At 22.0% G+C, this 22,030-nt stretch overlaps 1 protein-coding gene across 2 annotated transcripts in view; it reads left to right on the forward strand.

Moving 5' to 3' along the window:
* Positions 1 to 22,030, forward strand: part of LOC409228 (scavenger receptor class B member 1) — a 46,782-nt gene that overhangs the window by 18,027 nt on the left and 6,725 nt on the right. For both annotated transcript variants that reach the window (XM_026445919.1, XM_026445918.1), the window contains 2 exons: positions 4,078 to 4,415; positions 19,869 to 20,366. In XM_026445919.1, coding sequence (XP_026301704.1) covers positions 4,078 to 4,415; positions 19,869 to 20,366 — 836 coding nt within the window. The remainder of the gene's footprint in view (positions 1 to 4,077; positions 4,416 to 19,868; positions 20,367 to 22,030) is intronic.

Below are 22,030 nucleotides of genomic sequence, written 5' to 3' on the forward strand. Positions count from 1 at the left end.
CATCTCATATTATTATTTTATCATATGTCATTATATTTTTATGTTCTATATTTTAATTACAATATATATTTCTTTCATTATTGAAATAATTATATTTCTAATAAATAATTACAAATTTTTTCTTTACCTCAATTGTAATTCATTTTTATTTTAGATATATATTTGATAAGTCTTGTGCATATAAATCTTTTCAGACAATATTACATTAAACAAAATAAGTGATAGAAGATAGCTTATCTGAAAAATAAATCAATTAAGAATAAATATAATATTTTGTTTTTTTTATTTAAAATTTTTTATAATAGATAAATTTTAGAATATTTTGTTGTTAATTATTCGTTATATTTTCATTTTATTGTAAACAATTTTATTGATATGACTTCTTTTTCCGAATGGCAGTTCTATAGTAGAAAAAATAGAAATCTTGTTTACAAGCGATCAGAAACTTAGTGAATAACCTAATGCAATTTACTTTTCAATAGTTCGCATTTGTCAGATTGCTTGAAATTCGTACCCAGCACAAATTCTAATACTGTTCAAAGTATATCATTTCAAATTAAGAAAACTTAGAAGAATTTCAATTTCACATAAAAATGAAAAGAATATTTTAAATGAAAGTAAATAACAATTCCATTGATTTTAAGATATACGAATGTATGAATATGTATGATTTAAAATTCAAACTAATTAATGATAGAATAAAAATTAAATGAATATTTTAACTTAATAATATTATTCTTAATTAGTGTTTTATCTAGTATTTCGAAATCTACATAAAAACAGAAATTTTTGTCATTTTTTCCTTAAAGTCCTTGTCAAGTGAAAATAAATTATACCTGATAAATCTCTACAAAGCATGTAAGGTTTTTCTAACCTATTCAAAATTTAAACGATGGATAATAAAATTTAAAAATATTTCATATCTACCATAGATATCTTGAAAAATAGAGAATACTTGATAAAATATTTTAATGAAGACAAAATAAAAATAACAAAAAGTTTGAAGTTCGTTGAATTGAAGTAACTTGAACAAGGTTAACCTTCGAACAAGGTTTAACCAGTTGTCACATGTTGATCATCGTAACACAGCCTGTTCTCTCGAAAGTTCGACTCACGAGGTCACAATGCTACACATTGTCTTCAAGGATTCTGTAAGGTCGAATGCGTGACGTTTGCGACTCGGTAAATCGTGCGTAGCATTTTCGATGTATGCTTATTCCTGTATTGCGTTTCTTTCTTTTTCGTTTTAATCAAGCTCGTGGTTTCCTTGGTCACGAAACGATGAAACGGTATGACGTCCAACAACAAACAATTCACGAATCGATCGAGTCGAACTGGCCGAAGTTCGCATTTTAGGTTAGGCACGCAATTCAAAGCTTTTGCTTCGTATAGAAGTCGAAAAAGTAGGACTATGCTCGTTTCGAAGGTCGCAATACGTACTACTTACGTGTCTTTCGCATTACGTGATTGAAAAATTAACCAAAGGAATCGACAACGACTGTACGAACTGATATTTCGCGACGATTCTTTTTTTCGATATTGAACTTTGATTCAACGTACTGACTAACGCGTCTCGCGCTATCGATTCTATTCCAATTGTTTCGCGATTCGAGTTCTCGAATCGATCGAATCCAAAACATTTCACTGCAATGACAGAATTTATGCAGTACGTATTTTTCGATTCATCTATTCCTTTAGATTAATCATTGTCGAGCAATGAGCGGTAAGTATACATGACCGACAAGTACAGTATTTATTCGTTATAATATACTTGGAACCGATTGTAAGCATATATACTGCATATATATATGTAGTTGCCAGGGACATACAATTCTAGCCTTATTTTATCTTGTCGGTAAACGATCGTATGACAGCTAGTGAAAAACGAAGAAAGATCTAGAGTCGAAATAAATTTAAATTTATGTTTTATTATTTTAGTCTGACATTACTCGTTTCATTGTATTCAAAATGAATTTTTCCAATAGGGATAATCTCTAAGCGTACATATATTCATAAAAAGAGCGCGAGTATATATCGAATAAATATTATTCTTTATTTTAATAATATTTTTGTTCGAAAGCGTTGTATATCTGAAATCATTTGTAATTTGGAAAGTCATTTGTAAACGGAATCCGATGAGTCTTCCGGCGCAACGAGAGGTATAGAGGACGTGATACAATGTGACGCGATTTGAATTTTTTCTTTCATTCTCTTCGAATACACGGCGCAAGCGTTTGCAATGCGAGACCTTTAAGTTCAATTTAGCATATTTATAGCTATTACTGTGCTCTTTAACGTCAATGCTTTTATTGAAATAAATATTTTTTTATTTCGTTTCTATATTTCAATGAATATTATATATTTAACGTATAATTTAATATTTTTTTTATTAATAGAATTTTTTTCCAAGTAAAATTTTAAAATAACTTCAAAGTAAAATAATTTCAAAATAATTAAAGAAAAGTTTATAATCTAGTTAATTTGTGAATTTATCTTGTGAATTTCAAAAGATAAAAAATTAGTTGCTGTGCTCTTTTATCGAATATTTATTTATTGAATAAAGTTAAGTTTTATGAAACTTTTTTTGAAAAATAATTAATATTTTTTAAGATATATCATGAAAAACTTAATCATTTATTGTATTTTATACAAACATATTGTTGAATATTTAATTAATTTTGAACATTTTTAAACAAAAAATAAAACTATTAAGTTTATTTATAAATTAACTGTTTTTTAATAATTTAAACATATTTTATAGATATAATATACACTTTTCATTTTATAAAAAATAAAAATGTTTTTTTTAAATTTCGTTTATTGAACAATCGTTTTGATAGGATTTGCAGAAAAATGAATTTAAAAAATTATTTTCAAAATTAGAAAAAAAGTCTTAGACTTTTATTTCGAATAAATAAACTAATAATAATAAAAATTTATTTTAAAAATTAATTATCTTCGATGTGTTAAAATTTTATTATGCACAAAAATAAGTCAAGGATACACAATAATAGATCCTAGCATAATAATTGATCACAAATACACTCTAAAAAATTCGAACTGCATTCAGATTCTAAAAATATAATTAATTCAAAATTTTTATCATCAATTTTTTTTTCGTTTGTTCTCACATGTATTAAATATTGCAATAAAAAAGATTAAAATTTAGATTAAAGTAATATAAATTTCGAATGAAGAGTGAGATTATGAATATTGAATTAATTCCATATGAAGCTCATTAGTAGTGAGAGAAACATTTTAAATTGCTTCTTTCTTTGAATTTTTGAATTTTTAAAATTTGAATCATTTTGAATATAATTCAAAGTTTAAAATTTTTTTCAAAATTTTGATCATAGTGAATATTTTATAATATTTTATAAGATTTTTTTTAAAGATTATCTGGAAAGCTATTAAATAAAGTATTAATAATAAATATATTTATTTACTTGTCAGCCTATAATATATGTAGAAAATAAAAAAAAAAATAAAATAATATAGAAAAGAGTATACAATGATGAGAAAAAAATTTATAAAAAAATAAAATTATTATTAATAGTAAGTGTAATAACAAAGTTATGTTAATATTACATATAACATTATTTTTTTTTCTACGTTTCCTGGATATTCTTAATAACACTTATATAAGGTATATTATTTATAATAACGTGAACAAATATACTTAATAAATATACTTAAGAAATATTGTTATCTTTCTTTCAGACTTTTTTAAAATATTTTATATTGATAATATTATTTTGCATAAATTGATAAACTTTTAAAATTAAAGTTTTTAGATTTCTAAGATTTTTAAAGAGTTTAAACACATCGAATCATATTTCAAGTATTTATATGATTCAAATTTATCGTTACATATATACAGATTCGAAACGGTGAGGTGTTTCAGAACTCATCATTACTCACCGGACAAAGCTCGGAATGAAATCGCGTAATTCGAAACTCCAATGAACCTTGTCGGTACAAGGTTTTCGATCGTCACGTAATACCAACACAAACACGTACAATCGGGTCTAGATCGTTGGAGCATAAATTGACCTTAATTTGCTGTTTTGATACCAGGGGCAGCAGTGGCCGTTGGAGCGTTAATGATCATCGCTGCCGCGATTTTGGCGGCCGTTTTTCCAAAATTGGTCGACGTTTTGATGAATAGAGAGATCGCTCTTCGAGATGGCGGTCGTACATTCAACTGGTGGAGGAAACCGCCGGTGACGCCTCGGCTCAACGTATACATTTACAATGTAACGAATGCCGATGAGTTTTTGAACGATGGTGAGAAACCAGCGCTTGTGGAACTCGGTCCGTACGTGTACTTGCAACAATGGGAAAAAGTGGAACTGAAATTTAACGACAACGACACGTTAACGTACAAGATGAAAAAGGTCTACAATTTTGCACCGGTAAGTTTTATTTATTTATTTTTATTATTATTTTTATTTCTCAATCGTTATTTGTTTCTTTCAATATATTGATGATTATATATGCAATATGATTATTTTTTTTTATTATTTTCAAAAAATCTGAAAAAAATTATAGGATATTTATTAGTGTCTTTTTTATAGTAAAATTATTTATAGTAAAATATAAAATTATTTTATAGTATAATCAAATTAATCAAATATTTAGAAGATTAAGAAAAATAAAAATCCCTTTGAAGAAATTCAGAAATGAAATTTTGCACCGGATATAAGCAAATTTGGATTATCTATGTAGAATTAAAAATTTAATTATACAATAGACAAAGAATTAATTATTTTTGGAAAAAATTAGATACTCTGAATTTTTAAAGAAAAATTAAGGAAACGAGTATTTTTTAATTGTTTATTTATTTTTTTTTTCGAAATCATATTCATTTCTCTTTATGAAATAATCTTTATAAAAGTTAATCTTTTAAAATAATCTTATAAACAAAATCACAATAAAAAATATAAAATAGAATATTATCTAATGATTTTCAATTTTCAAATTCCTTTTTAAATAAAATAATATTTATTTTATTTATAAATAAAATTTATGTTCAATTTCAGCCATAAAGATTATTACTGATATTTTTTCTATTAATATAATTATAGTATAATATAATTATAATTATATTATAATTAAAAATTGTAGTCTTTTTGAATTAGAATCTATTTATAGATATTTTGTTAAAGAAAATTGAGTTTGCGATAAAAATTAAAGCTATTTTTATATTTTACTTTCTTATTTTTCTGGAAAAAAAATTAACAATATTCTTAATATGAATTATCATAAGAATTTTTTTTTTTCAATTTTTCATAACAACAATTGTAAAGAGAATTGTAATTCATATAAAATCTATACAGAAAATAATTGTAATAATCATAATCATTAAAATCATAACAAAAAATAATCTAATAATTTTATACAACATTTGTAATCTGTATTAATGTTTAATTATTAATCAGTAATCTGTAATCATTTAAATAATTGCCATGTATATGTTTATACATGTTTATTATTCTCATAAAATCAAAAATATACAGAAAAAATTTAAAAAATAATAATAGCTAAAATAGTCTCAATTAAAAATTTATTAAAAAATCAAAAAATTGCTTCGAATTACATTGTGAATTTTTGTTTATAGAATATCTCGTTGTAATTTTAGCAAAATATTAGTAAAAGATTCAGACAAAAACAAAATTATTTATATGTAGAATGTTACTATTCACTTTTGGAAAATAGAGGCCAAAACAAATATAAAAATATCGGTTGAGATTTATGTATTAAATAATAAACAGATTGTGAAAGTTTATGCATTTGTGAAAATATAAACAGAGATTACATGCATTATATATAAAAAGACATAAAATATCTAACAAAGTGCATATTATAATATCTGAAATATGAAAAAAATTTAATTTCAATTCTATTTTTACAATTTTTTCATAAAAAATTTAATTTGCATATATATTCTATTGCTAGGATCTAGTTGTAAATATTTATAAATTTCATTAAATGAATTTTTGTTATGCTATATCTCCCTTTATGCTAATTACTTTATCTAATGTAAATTAAAATTGTTTATAATTTAATAAATATGCTTTAGTCGACATTTTAATATTTATATTTATTTTGGCCTTTAAAATCGAGCTTTCAAAAATTTTACCATTACATTAATATCTTGTATAAATTTATATATAATTTAATTTAATATAATAATTTATATATCTCAATGTTTCATTTATATAATAATTAATTTCGAAAAATTTCAAATTTCAAATTCTGATTCGGATTGATACTTAATTTTTATTTTTATTATTTTTATATATTTATTTTAAAAATTTTCTTTTCTATTCGAGATTTAAAAATATTTACATTTACATTTTTGAATATATTTTTTTTTGCAATAAAAATTAATATAAGATTAATATAACTTTTGACATCCCTCCTGTTATATTACCTCTTGAACTAGATTTATATGAGGTAATTTACAAGCCAAGTTGCTCAATTTCAGTTATTTATTTTACCCGATTGAAATTTATACGATTGGTTTTGAACGATTCGAGGTCAGTCGATTTGCATGATTGATCGAAAGTTGCTTAATGTAAATATGGCTTTAATGAATAAAGTTGCAGATCGGCAATATGAGGTGAATAATTTATAAATTGATTTAATATTAGCAATTTTCGTTTCATCATAATGGAATAGAAGATACGTGTCATAATATTCATACGTCTTTTATAATATTCAGATTCAGAATTTTAAATTTTAAAAGATTAAATAAAATTGTTTTCTACTTTTCAAACATGTGTTAATTTATCGTGTAAAAATATAGATATAAATTTAGAAAATATAATTTCCTTACTACGCAGTGAAAATTGTTCGAAAGTAGAAAATTAAAATTACTATTACTATACTATACTATATCAGAAAACCTGATTGCATTGCGCTTACAAATATAATAAATATAATTATTGCACTTATTATTTTATCACATTTGTGATTAATTGAAAAATATTGATATATCGCCGATTTATATGAATTATCTTGTCAATATTATTACATGCACTTTCTCATTTATAAATTTATCTCCATAAATTTTAAAATTCTAGTTTTTAAAGCGTATAAAGTCTTTAGAAACATCTCTCATTTCCTGTGACCCAGTAAAGCGAGCGAAATCGAGGAAGAAACTGTAACAATTCTCAGGATACTTAGTTCCCCTCATTTCTGACTCTGTGACAGTTATTCAAGCACTATATCTATAGCACTATATAGATGTTAATACAAAGTATCTCATCAGATTTTGATATCTTGATTTTCTCACAACTGAAAAATGAAATTTATTAGTAGTTCTTTTAGTGAGTGAACGTGTAAAGGTCACATAAAGGTCAACTTTCTTTTTTCTTTTAAATAGAATTATATTGATTTTTCAATAAATCAAATAATAAATTAATATAGCTTGATATTTTCTGTAAGTAAAAATATTGTTAAATTATGTAAGTAGTTATTAATTATTCTCTATAAAAAATTTATATATGTATAAAAATTATTAGTTTAGGAGATACTTCGATTTAAATTTTGTAAAATTTTATATTGAGAAGTATAGGAATACATAAATAATCAATTCATAAAGAAGAAGAATTACATTAGAATATATATTTTTCAAATTTTATCTAAAATATTTTTCGTAATAAATACTGAGAAAACGAAAGTGACAAAATGAAATGAGATGTCTATATATACATATAAAAAGACATATATATATATAAGTTTTTAGAAGATTAATTTTAGAGGCCAAAACAAATATGAAAGTTGGTTTAGAAAAATGTCAGTCGAGGCAAACTTATGCCTATTTTATCTAACATAAATTTAAATTGTTTTTAATTTAATAAATAAGCCTTAATTGACATTTTTGTACCAACTTTTATCTTTGTTTTAATTTCTAAAATCGATTTTCCAAAAAAAATTCCACGAATATATTAACATCCTGGAAAAAATCATTTATTTATTTGAGAAATAGAAAAGCAATTCTACTACTACATTTAGCAATAGATTTTTTGATCAAATGCAATAGTATAAAATTGATGAAAAATATCAAATTTTTTTTTATATAATGTAATAATTTTTTCTATATAAATAAAAAACTTGTGATTAAATTGGTTTAGAAAGTGTAAAATACGCAAAAAATAATTAGGATATTTTTTTTATTATCTATTGAAAAAGAAAGAACAAATAAAATGTTGCTTGGAAAAAAATGTTTAACTTACAATAATACTGAAAAAATTATTTTGCAATTAATATAAAATACTAAATAGAAGTATAATGTTAACATAATGAATGATAATTTATTTGAAATTTATACGTCTAATTGTTTTTATGAATCTTGATTTAATTAGTTTTGCATTTTGCCGATATGATTTCATTCCATATATAACTGTGGAATAAAATCATTTTTATTTTTATGTTTTTCCATCTGAATAAATTTTTTTCATAATTAATCTTTTTGCGCATAAATTAATTGATTTTATTTATAAATTGACCAATTAAAAAATTAATTATGTAAATAACATTTCACTTTGATACTGCGGTAGTAATTCCTATTATCGCATTAAAAATAAAAATCGTTTTGAATGTTGGAATTTTCCATATTTTAAAATCTGTGTATAGGATATATTTCATAAAAATATTAGGACATTTTTATCATAATTCACCTTTTTGAGAATGGACTTTTGGCCATTAAAACAATGAAAAAAATTCATATAAAATGTTCGATGAGGCTTAATTAACGAGTTATAAGCATTTTAAGTTTATATTAGATAGAGTGAGACAACGAAAGAGCGAAAATGCTCAAGCGGATGCGTAGCAATAGACTATTGCAATGTCACACTTGCGTAGCCTCTCAACGAAAATAAATACATTTTACAATAAATGATTATTTCAAATGAATTTCAGTATAATGTAATATAATGTACATATTTAACAAAAACTTATCTCGAATAAATTTATGGTATAAACATTTTATTTAAATCCATAGTTGAATTGTCATATGATACTTGTATTTGAATCTGTCTATTTACAATTATCTTAGAAATTCATAAGAATTTATAAGAAAACACATTTCCATAAAATTTCTAATTTTAAAAAGTTGAATGTGTTTTTGAATGCACAATTGTTTTTTTAACTAGTTATTTTCACATGTACAAAAAAGTGTCTAAAGTCTAAAATGATACTTGAGTCAATTTGAATCTCAAATTATTAAATATGAGCCAATCAAATCACTGACAAATCTTTATCTTTATTTCACTCTTGCACTCAATATTTCTTATTCTTATGCAGAGGAAAATAATAATCGATCTGGATATCACTTATTAATAATATGAATCTATATTACACGTTAATATTACGTATCCATAAAAAATACAAGCAATCGCAATTGCTTTTTTTATGTATGCTCGAATGAATATTACAAATTCACTAATTTCTTTTTTTACACTTTTATTTTTGATATACATTATGATCCAGAACTGAGAACAAAGCAATATTATTTTAGTAACGGGAAAGATTGTTGACCTAGACTTTCTTATTCTTATATTTAATATACACAAACATAATATTCGATTTCGAATATCACTATCTCATTTTTTCTTTCTATCAAATCTCTTTTTCTAACGCCCACGATCAATTGTTAGCAATTGTTATTCCATTTAAGTTTAGAATTTGATGAAATAATACATATTTGAATACTTGTTTAAAATAAAATTTTAATCAAATAATTTTTATATGAAATTGATTTGTACGATAATAAATAATAATTGAAATTAATTTAATTTGAATAAAAAAAATATTTAATACGCAATAATAAAAAAAAGAAATGCTTATATGATTTTTTTAATAGATATTAATGTGACATGAATAAACTATAGAGATATTGAATTTCGACTATTATTTTTTTTGTTTAGTATCTCATATGGAAATAAAAAACATTGAATTCATATAAAACAAATATTTTAAAATTTGTATAAATAAATGTTTCATGGAAACAAGTTATTTGAACATTTATTAGAAAAAATTTAATAAAATAAATAAAATTATCAAACTGTTAGATATTAGTTTTATTTAATAATATAATATTCTATTAGGACAAAAAATATAATATCATTGTAGTATTATTAGTATCTATCATTATAATAAATAAGAAATCATTATAATATTATTCTCTGAATAATATTCAGAATTTATTACAATGATGAAGAATTTTTATGATATCTATAATCTATATTTTTGTTAAAACAGAAATTTTTATATTTCATAATTTTTCATATTTCATTTTGTTCAAACTAAAACTTGTATTTTCAAGAAAAAATATTCTTTTTATTTATTCTAATTGAATGTGAGAACATTTTTAAAAAAGTTCTATGATATAAAATTTATGAAACAGTTTCGAAAATTGTTTCAACTCTTACTCAGAACATTAAAAACAATGTAATGAACAATTCTGAAATATGTTATTACAGAATTTCTCATTTCAAAAGAAAGTGTTAAAAATATCTAGTGAAGGAAGTGAAAATTAGCTTTGAACGATGCTGTATAACTCTTCTCCGACATATAATATATATTAGGTTGTGTAATAAGTCCGGTTGCGTCTATGATAAAAGGTTTTCTTGTCTGTTAGCATTACAAAAGAGTACTTTTGTTATGAAATTTTGCCACTTAACCACATCATTAATAGTAAAAAGTACTGGGCCCAATTGAATTTGAAAGCATCATTCACGTGCTGAAAATAAAGTAATTTTCCACTACGTTGATACATATAATGCATACGATATATATGTGTATGTGGATGCATGTACATTACGACAAAAATATCATTACAGTTTGGTTATTAACTTTACCTCATCCATCTTCATTCATCATATTTTGATGATTTTTACTCGTTTGTTTTTCTATTATTTATTATTTTGCAAATCAAAATCATTCAATGTATAATAAAAATATTAAAATATCGATAAGGAAACATATATATAATATATTTGTAAGATATCTTTTGGATTCAATCTTTGGATTGACTCTAGTAGAAACAAAAGTTATGGAAAAATGTCGATTGAGATTTACTCATCAAGTTATAAGAAATCCAAATTTGGATAAAATAGTTCTATCTTTGTTACGCTTTCTGTTCACTCTATTTCCATCTCATTCATTTAAATTGCTTATAACAACAGATTGAGGAAATTTATACATTTATTCAAAAAAATTTAAATATACTAAAATCTACAGGATGCATATGATATGCAAAAAGATATAGAATGTCCAATTCAAGTACATATTGTGACATTTAAAAGATAAAATAAACATTTTTATTTCATTTTTTATTTTTGTAGTTGTGTATGCAAATTTAAATTTGCATAAAAATCCATAATTTTCTTGTTACTTGTAACTTAATAAATAAGTCTTAACATTTTTGTACACCAATTTTAGTAGTCTTGTTTTTACTTATTAATCTTTCAAATAATCTTTCAAAAATGCACAAATATATTATAATCCTACTGTATTTGAATTTTTTACAAAAAAAAAAAACAGAATACAAAAATATAATATAAAAAGAATTTTATAAAGAAATATATAATTATTTATTATTATATAAGAATGGCAAAAATAAGTTATGCAAAATGATTAATATGTAATAATTAATATATAAAAATGTTTACATAAAATTATCATTTTATTATATTTTGAAAAAAATATGAAAAAAAACTTATTATATTGCAAAATCTAATAGATGTAAATGCTTTTTATGTAGCAAGAACTACAACTTTTTATATATAAAAATTTAGATTGCATAAAAACTTTGGATTTTCCTTCGTAAATATTTATTAATCATAATAAATATCTAAAAAATTATGAAATTATTAAATGAATTCTATTTTTAATTAGTTTAGAGAATATGTATATAATGTGTATATTGGTTTATAAAAATACATAGCATTTAATCTCAAAATTCTGATTTGAATGAAAGTTTGTGTATATATATTACATAATAGATTACACATGAAGTAATTTTTTTGTCAATCAGAAATCTCTTTGAAAAGATGAAATCAATCTTTAGATTTTAAGCATTTTTTTTAATTTTTGAATTTCATCTGCATTTATTTTATAGCAGAATGATAATAGAATATTATCAGAATATTTTATAATTTAAAATTTTGCTCCATCTTGCATTATTAAAATTATGTTTAAAAATATACTAAATGAAAAAAATACACTAAAATTTTGATTTTTTTAAAATAATATTTAATGAGAAAAGAAATTATTCTATGTTATTATACACTCTATATACTTATTAAAAGAATAAAAAATTTCATTAAAAATAAGGAAAATAAAAAAAATTAAAAAATTAAAATTTCATTTATCTTTAATGAAACTTTGTGTGTAGAATTTAATAATTAGAAAATTATTATATTATATATGGAGTAATGAAAAATTTCTTTTGACTAAATACTACTTTAAGAAAATTTTCTTACTTTAAGAGATCAAAGTTTCAAGGTAGTCGTAATTTATGTTATAATTTACATCATAACATATTTATAATGTTAAATAAAGAAAAATTTTAAATTACGAAGTATTCAAATTTTAATATTGTCTCAATTTATTGTTAGAAAAAATAAAAATGTATCAAAAATTGAAAAAAAATATGCTGAAAACTATTTATTATATGCTGCTTTACATGTACTTGAATTTTCATTCAAATCAAAATTTTCAGATCAAATGAATTTGAATATGTATAAGTTAAAAATATTTTCATGAATATATCTTCATATATATTAATATGCTTATAATTTAAATAATTAAATAATTATTAAATAATTATAATAATTATAATAATAAAAAATAATTTTTGGCTATTAATGTCCCTGTTACTTTTATAAGTATTTTTAATCTGCATTTTAATGATTCTCTTTTTTTCTATTTCATCTTATTAATTTACATCTCGTTAATTTTTTATTTTATATTTTAGTTTGTGTGATGTTTATGAATTCTTTTTTTGAATATTAAATACATATTTAATATATATTTTATTATATAATATAACATATCATTTTATAATATATCATATGAGATTTTAATTATTTAAATAATTTGAATCATCGAATTATTAGATGTTAATACATATTTATAATAAAATTAAAAATTATAAATATCATTTCATAGTAATAAATTTCATAGTAATAAATTATATATCAATTATATATTAATTGTTAATTAAAGATCATTAATATTTTGGAGTTATCTTAATAATTCTTTTTATTTTTTTTATATGTTTTAATAATATTTTCTCGATTATAAATTTACATGTTTACAAATTTTTTTATATTTTATATTTTATATTTTTTATATTTTATATACAAAGTATTCTAATAAAATCCTTGGAATTTTCTATTATTCTAATTTAAAATCACTTCCATTTATTTTTAAAATATTTAAAATTCCAATATCCTGCAGAATTGTTTTTTCAAAAATAAAAAAATTTTAATCATTTTATTTATATTTTATTCGATGCATAATTTTTTCATTATTTTAATCAATTTGTAACTTCTTTTTTCTTTCATTTTTTCAATATAATAATCCAAGATAATATGGAAGATAATATCTATATACCATAAATTTCCACTCTTTTTATTCTTTTCTTTTCGTTTTATTCTTTTAGTTGAAAAAATAAATTTAAATCTTCGTAAATTTCATTTTTATCAATAAATAAATAAAAAAATGAAATAATTTCAAAACAATGTACATCGATATAAAAAACTTATGATAAATTTAATTTCATTGGAAAAATTAACTGATAAAAATATTGGAAAAAAATTCTATAATAAATAAACCAAATTTGATTTCATGGAATATTATACATATATGTAATATTATGTATATGATGTAACTTTTAACACAAATGTTGAAAAAGAATATTTTTGCTATTTATTTGTAACAAGAATATTTTTCATCTATTTATTTTCTAAATCTAAATGTAAGAAGCAATTTTTATGAATTGGAATTAATCAAAGAAAAATATTAGAAATCTTTATATTCTCAATGGTCAACAAACAAAACCTTGGTCTATTTTGTCACATCTATTTTCCATAAATAGTTATGATCAGTCATTTTGTCTTTTCTATGAGGCCATGGCCAAACTATAAAACTTTTTCGAGAATCAACTTTTTTAGATCAATTAAAATAAAATTAATATCTATTAAAATAAATTTTATCAATATAAATAACACTATGATTATGAAATAAAAAATACACTATAACAATAAATATTTAACAATTATATTATTAAATTATTATATTATTTAACAATTAAACAATTATATTATATTATTAATTATATTATTAATATTTTTATTAGAACATATTTTACAAAATTATGTTAAAATATATAAAATGTAATATATAAATATATAAAATCTCACAATTCCTCGATAAAATTAAATTCCAATTTAAATTTTTATCTATCTATTAACCTGATTCGAAGTTGAGAATTACAACTATTTCCTTCTTCATTAATTCTTATAGAAGCAAAAAAATCCCATATTCGTTTTTCAGGATTAATAACGAATATAGAAGTTCCACCGTATTATGTAACTATGGAGAAAAATTATACGCAACTGTTTTACCTATTGAGCCAGAAGTATACAAAAAACCATCGATGTTGTATATGGCGTGAAAAACAGGTAGAAACGAAGTTTTTTTTTTCACCGACATTAGAAAACCGCGGAGAGAATGTAGAGAGACGTGGAAAATATGCACACCAGTTTTACGTCTGTTCGAGGGATGGAGCGGGGTATAGGCAGTAGTAGCACAGTGGTTTCTCGTTTCGCGGGAGAGTTAAGTCGGTTCGCGCAGTATGACGCAACGCATGGTGTGTTGGTTGGTAACGATCAACAGAACTCGAGAGTTGGGTAAGATCGTAATAGCGGAGCAATGTGGTTCCATGAATTAGAAGTAAACGTGTACGTGGCACGATTCTTCGAAAGGTGTAACGCGCGCGCACGCGTTGCCACCCGTGTTTCCCAGTATTGTTATTTTTGCGGACAACGATAACAATATGGGTCGGTGTGCGGGTGCGAACGATCGAACAATATCTTTACCGGTTGCGCACCCGCGTACCAACATGAGTTCCAATTTCTCTCCACCGTGTATCGAAAGAGGAGTCCGTTAACTTTCGATGGAAAGGAAAATATAAGTAGGATTATTTGTAACGGTTAGCATAGTATTTCTTAACGCCACTTTCAGTGTCTTTTTTTTAAATTTAACATTTTTTTTTTTTTAATATTTTTGTTGATATTTTGTTTTCATTTTTTAAATAAAATTTTTTTCTATATTTAATTTTTTCTGGGTTTTCTTGGCCTTTTGGTTTCTCTTTTTCTTCAACAAAATTCCTAAATATATAAATAAAAAATTAATAGACTTATTCTAATTTGTTTGTTTATAAAGTAAACACTTGTAATTATTAATTATAGTAATTAATTATCTATATATAAACAGAATTTTTAATACAAATACAACAATCAGATCTGTTTTAAATGAAATCTATAGAAAATTGGTAAATATTTGTAAAAAATAAAGATGACACAATGTGCTAATTTTAATTATTTATATTTTGCATACATTTGTTTTTTACAATATATATATATATATATATATTATGGAATTTAAAAAAAACAATGCTATTATTAAATGTAATAATTATTGATGATAATAAAAAAATATGAAAAATTCAATTTTACTTGTTTTTTTCTAGATATAAACAAACATTCATTTCGATTTCTTATATTAAATCAATGACTAGCATCAGCAATGATTGTCGTAGCATTGCATGATTCATGTATAGTATTACATAAATCCTATAATTATAACCAAATATCAAATATGCTATTTTAAACCACTTATAAAGATAATTTATTCTTATATATCTTGAGTAATATTACAAACATTATGTATACAATTTGATATATAATTTGATCGAATTTTGTTTGTTCAAAAACTTGAGAATCATCATGAAAAATAATGATATAAATAATGATAAATAATGATCAAAAGTCAAATATAATCAAAATATTGTATATAATAAATAATCAATAATTGTCCTTGGTTATTGAAGTACAAGAGCACTAGAAACTGATACAAATATTCATTATTTATCAAAAATATATAAATATTCATCAAACATTCTATAATTCGAATTGTACATTATTTCTATTCGTAATAATATAAGAATATGAAAAAAGCTTTAATTCATGAAATTGAAAAATTAACAAACAGAATTCAATTCTCAAGATGCAGAAAAAACTATTAATAAATCTATTACACAGAATATATTAATAGAAAATATATTAATATTACAGAAAATAGTTTAAATAAAATAAAAATTATAACTAAGAAGATATTGTTAACGATATTTTAAATACTAGAGAAATAGTAGAGGAATGCATTGAAATAACCTCGATGATTCAATAGGAATTCAAATGGAATGCAATTTTATTCAATTTGTATATATATGTATAATTATATAATTTAAAAAATTTCTGCAATTTTGCAAAAATTAAAAAGTATGAAATCCTTAATTTTATAATAAAAATTAAATAATATAATAAAATTAAGCAATTATTTTTGTTAAAATAATATAACATAAAGTAATTCATTAAAGAAATATCTGTGTTCTATTATCTGAAAAGTCTTATCTCTCTTATTATTATATTAGATCTAATAATGGAAATATTAGTTTTAATAATGAATGAATTCAATTCAATAGGAAATATTTAAATATAGAATAATAAAAATATGAATGATATAAAGAAATGTTTTAAAAAAATTGATGTAAAAACAATAAATTAATAAATTAAATAATATAATAATATATAGATGTTGAATGATACAGAATGTAGATATATTATATAACACTAATTTTTTTTTATAGATTGACGCATGAACATCATATGATTTCATTTTTTTAAAGGGAATTATATAATTTTTAATATACTAATGAATATAATTCATACTGCTTATTTATAAAAAAAAAAAAAAACTATTAAAGTATTAATGTCGAAAAATTTTCAATTTAAAAAATAATTTAATTTGTTAATATAATATAATATATAAATTTATAAATCTTATAAAAATTTTTAATTTAGAAAATATCTTTTATATAATAAGTTTTATGAACTTTAAATTATCTACAATATTTTAAATTAAAAATTTTTCGATAATAGTATAATTTTGTAAGAAATAATAATAATAAATATCTATATATATATATATATATATATATATATATTTATATATATATATATAAAAATTATAGAATTTTATTTAAAATTGATCTTCATATGCGTCAATCTATAAAAAAAACTATTAATATTGCATAATATATTTTTTTTTATCATGAATATTTTTTCTGATATTTAAATATTTAAAAAAAAATATGTTTATAAAATTAAAAATAAATGAATAAATGTATCATTAATAACAGTTGTTACTGAAAAATATTATAAAGAAGCAAATTATTTCTTACAATGAATTATAATATTAAATTTAATATTAAATTATCATTTTAACAAGTATCTTCTTATAAAAATTTAATATTTAAATCTAAAAAAAATAATATAAAAAATTTGTAAATATTAATAAAAAATTTCGAGAAAGATTGCATCAAAAGAAGAAACAATTTTTCATTAAAAATTATAATTTCTTATAATTAAAAATATAATTATAAGAAATAAAATGAATTATTAATAAAAATTAATTAGATTAATAAATAAAATTGAATCAATTAATAATAGATATATTAAATTTATTGAATCAAATTTTAAAAATAAATAAATATTATTTTCAATGAAATTATAAATATCAATATCTATTTTTATTAAGAATTTGATCATTCATTTTTTGTAACAAGTTAATATATATTTTAATCTATTTAAAACATTGTTTAATATTTTTTCTACTAATCGAAAATTGTTTTACGAGTGAAATACAGAAATAATTTCAAGAAACAATGAAAATAAAAAAAAGGATTAACGAATTGTTATGAATTTAATAACTATTCTAGTTTAAAATCTTTAAAAGATCAATTTTTTTTTATTTCTTTAAAATAAATATATATATTCTTAAAAATATATTTGTCGAAAGATTTGTTTGATTCATAAAATTAATCAAGTTGCGGACGTGGAAAAAGAATGTTATTCCGGACTAGCTGGTTGATTAGTCACAAGTATACGTGCTTAGTATAAGATTTCAAATACGATTTCCTCGAAGTCATATTTTTTTCAAATTCTTCTTACGATATTTTGAGTTCTAATTAACGATCGATTTCAAATTTGAAATGAATATTTCTATTTTTTTTTTGACATGGTAATGATAAAAAATATTAAAATATCATTTTTTTTTGTTTTAATTTTGAAGTATTATCATATTTTTAATTTTTTGTATTTTCTCAAAATTTTAATTCAAGTCAATAATTATGCTCATAATAAAGAAGAGATTAATAATTTTTTCATTTCAAATAAATAGAATGATTAGAATCGTTTATCATAAAATCAATTGAAGAAATTGCATTAATTTATCTTCGTTTAATTTTTTTATATAAAATAAATTTTCTAATATTTTTGAAATATAAAAAAAAAAATGTACACAAAATCAATATAAAAACGTGATATAGATTCTTTTTAAAAAAACCACAAACAATATTTTAAAAATTGCATTCTAAATTAAAATCTTCTGTTAGAAAAACTAAAAATCAATTGCAGTATTTTTTTATTTAATACTAGTATCTTTTTATCTAATTTTACATATTTTATGTATTTATTTATTACAAATTAAATTATATTTTATCAAAAGATTTTTCAAAAAGCATAATGATTGATGTATTACAAAAAACTTGATTATTTATAAAGAGAAAGTAAAAATGAAACTAAGAACTTGATTTTAATTGTTTAAAAAAAATTAATTTATTTTATATTTTATATTTATTTTTTATTTGCTGGACATTTATTTAAAATGTCTTTTTTATACTTATTTATATAAAATTTACAGAAAAATTGTATTAAATATTTTTGAAATTAAAGAAAATAAATATCTTAAAAAATTTTTATTCAAATAATTATATGAATTATATAAATCAGCAGTTTTAAAATTTTTTAAAAAAATTGATTATTTTAAATTTGATGATTAAAATATTACGTGCAAAAAATAAGAAAATTGATAATTTGTATTCATTGTGTTCATATTCATTAAAAATCAGTGACATTAACGATGATGATAAATATATTAGGAATGGAACATTCATTCAAAATTTCGAAATCTCAAAAACTTCTTCGAAGTTAAACAGTTAAACAGAAGTTTAATTTTGAATTCTCGAATCTCGAAAGTTTTCGTTATTTTTATCATTCGAAATCTTTGAAATAAATAATAATTGGTAGAAATAATTAAATTTAATTCTACATTTACTTTAATTAATAAGATTTCACTAATCATTTCCACGTACAATAATTTACACACAGAAAAAAAGTAAAATATAAATAATGCATAAAAATTTAATTTCTATTACAAGCCAAAAGATAACTATTCTTATCATTAATATATCATAAATATCTAAATTTGAAGAAAAATTCGTTACATTTCACAAATCGAATTTCTTAATCCCTGACAAAATCTCTCTCTCTTTCTAAAAAAAGAGCAAATTTCGAAATTTTCGATTTTTTAAAAAACTTTCCATAATCTCGAAATTCCGTAAACTTTTAAATTCGAATCCTTTCCCTTTGATTTATTTAAAAATCAAGTTTCATTTCCATCCTCTCACGAAAAAAAAAAAAAAGTAAGAATCACGTGAAAAAAAATTGCAGGAACTGTCAGCCGGTTCCGAGGAGGATTTGGTCGTAGTGCCAAACGTGCCAATGCTCTCGGCCACCAGCCAATCCAAGTATGCAGCTCGTTTCCTCAGGCTAGCGATGGCCTCGATCATGGACATCCTTCGAATAAAACCGTTCGTCGAGGTGTCGATCGGCCAACTCCTATGGGGTTACGAGGATCCGTTGCTCAAATTGGCCAAGGACGTTGTGCCGAAGGAGCAGAAACTGCCCTACGATCAGTTCGGTCTGTTGTACGGGAAAAATGGGACCATGCCCGATTTGTTCACAATTTACACCGGGCAAGAGGACATCGGTAAGTATGGGATCCTGGACAATTACAACGGGAAAAGGAACCTGGGCCACTGGACCACGTCAGAATGCGACTCGATAGCCGGCACCGATGGCAGTATCTTTCCGCCACGCATCACTAAGGACACGGTGTTAAAAATCTTCGACAAGGATCTCTGCAGGGCGTTGCCCCTGGTGTTTAAGGTAACGTGGCTGCACTTTATTACATTGGGCTATTATTAAAAATGAATTTTTTTTTCTCAATGTCGTTAGTATTCAAATTAAGAGTAAAATTTTTATTTATAGAATTTTAATCTCTTAGGTATCCATTAGCTCGGTCAGATGTTGAATTTTTCACCGATTCGATCATTTCGCCGAAAGCAATACTGTTCGCACGATTTTATATTTTCATCGAAAATCCAACTTTCAAATTTATTTTATATGGCCAGTTTCTTTTGAAGTTTTATCTTTTTATATAAATTTGATTTTTTATATTATTACGAGATTTTATTCTATCAACGTTATTACGTTATCTCCTTTCATTCAGACGATTTAGATACATTTTTTCATATATAAAAGATAAGGTTAATGTATTCATGAGATACCTTTGGAAGATCGATTCTAGAGACTAAAATAAAAAAAGTTGTAAAAAAATGTCGATTGAAATTTATTTATTAACTTATTCGAGGAAGGAATAAGGAATTCAAGTTTACTTTGATTGAAATAAGACTCGGATATAATGCTCTATCTCGTCCTGTTTCCATTTCGTTTCTAATTTCGACTAAATTGAATTAAAATTTATAACTTAAATAAAACGATCGAGCGATATTTTTGTTTATTAACTTCGGTATTTGTTTTGATTTTTAGAATTAAAAGGTATTTTACGAATATATTAACATCCTATACAGAACTAATTTCGTGGAGTTAAAGAGATTTTATAATAATCTCTAAATAAGATAGAAATTAAGATTAACAAAATTACGTGGAAGCTTCGTTTTCGAATGGATCAAAATATTCTCAAAATTGTTTAAATATAAGTGAAATTAATTAATTCTTTATAATATATGAATAAAAAAGTCGATAAAAAATTATTTTAAATTTGAAGATAAACAAAAAATGTAAAATACACTTTTTTCATTTAAAAATTAGTTTTCAAAAAATTTTTAAATTTGAAAATTTTTGATCTTGATTTTTCCAAAAACAAGAACTGAAACTAATTAAATAAAATTTTATTCTACATTTTTTGTTTATTCATTATATTTAGAGTGGATCATAATATTGATCCATGTTTTCATTCATATTCAATAAAAATTAATTCCATTTGTGTTGCAATTTTCAAATTTGATTTACGTGAAAACGAAGATTCATATGAAAAATTTTTTTACATCATATTTTATAATAAAGTTAGAATTTTCTTGATCTCATTTATACTATGTATATCACTCTATGTATAATAAAAATGAATTTCATTACATTATAAATATGATATTTGACAAAATCAAATGTCAAAAATGAATAAATCGGTGATTTTGCTATCTACGTATATATACACAAGATAACAGATATATACACAAGGTATATACACAAGGTAAAATAATTAATACAACAAATTGATTTCATAATATAAATGTACTTTTATCTATATATCTTTAAATGTTAAATGATTCAAAGGTTAAATGATCAAAAAATCGTATCTCTTGAATTGATCGTTTTTATAAATAAAATACTGTCTTTAAAAATACATTTTATTGACATATATATATCTAATGAGACGAGGTTCAATGGTTCTACAGATAAGATATATGTAATGACACATTTTACATTGATGAGATTCTACATTGATGAGATTGTAAATTTTTAATTTTCTA

Source organism: Apis mellifera, linkage group LG16, assembly GCF_003254395.2.
Source record: "Apis mellifera strain DH4 linkage group LG16, Amel_HAv3.1, whole genome shotgun sequence".
NCBI classification, from domain to species: Eukaryota; Metazoa; Arthropoda; class Insecta; order Hymenoptera; family Apidae; genus Apis; species Apis mellifera.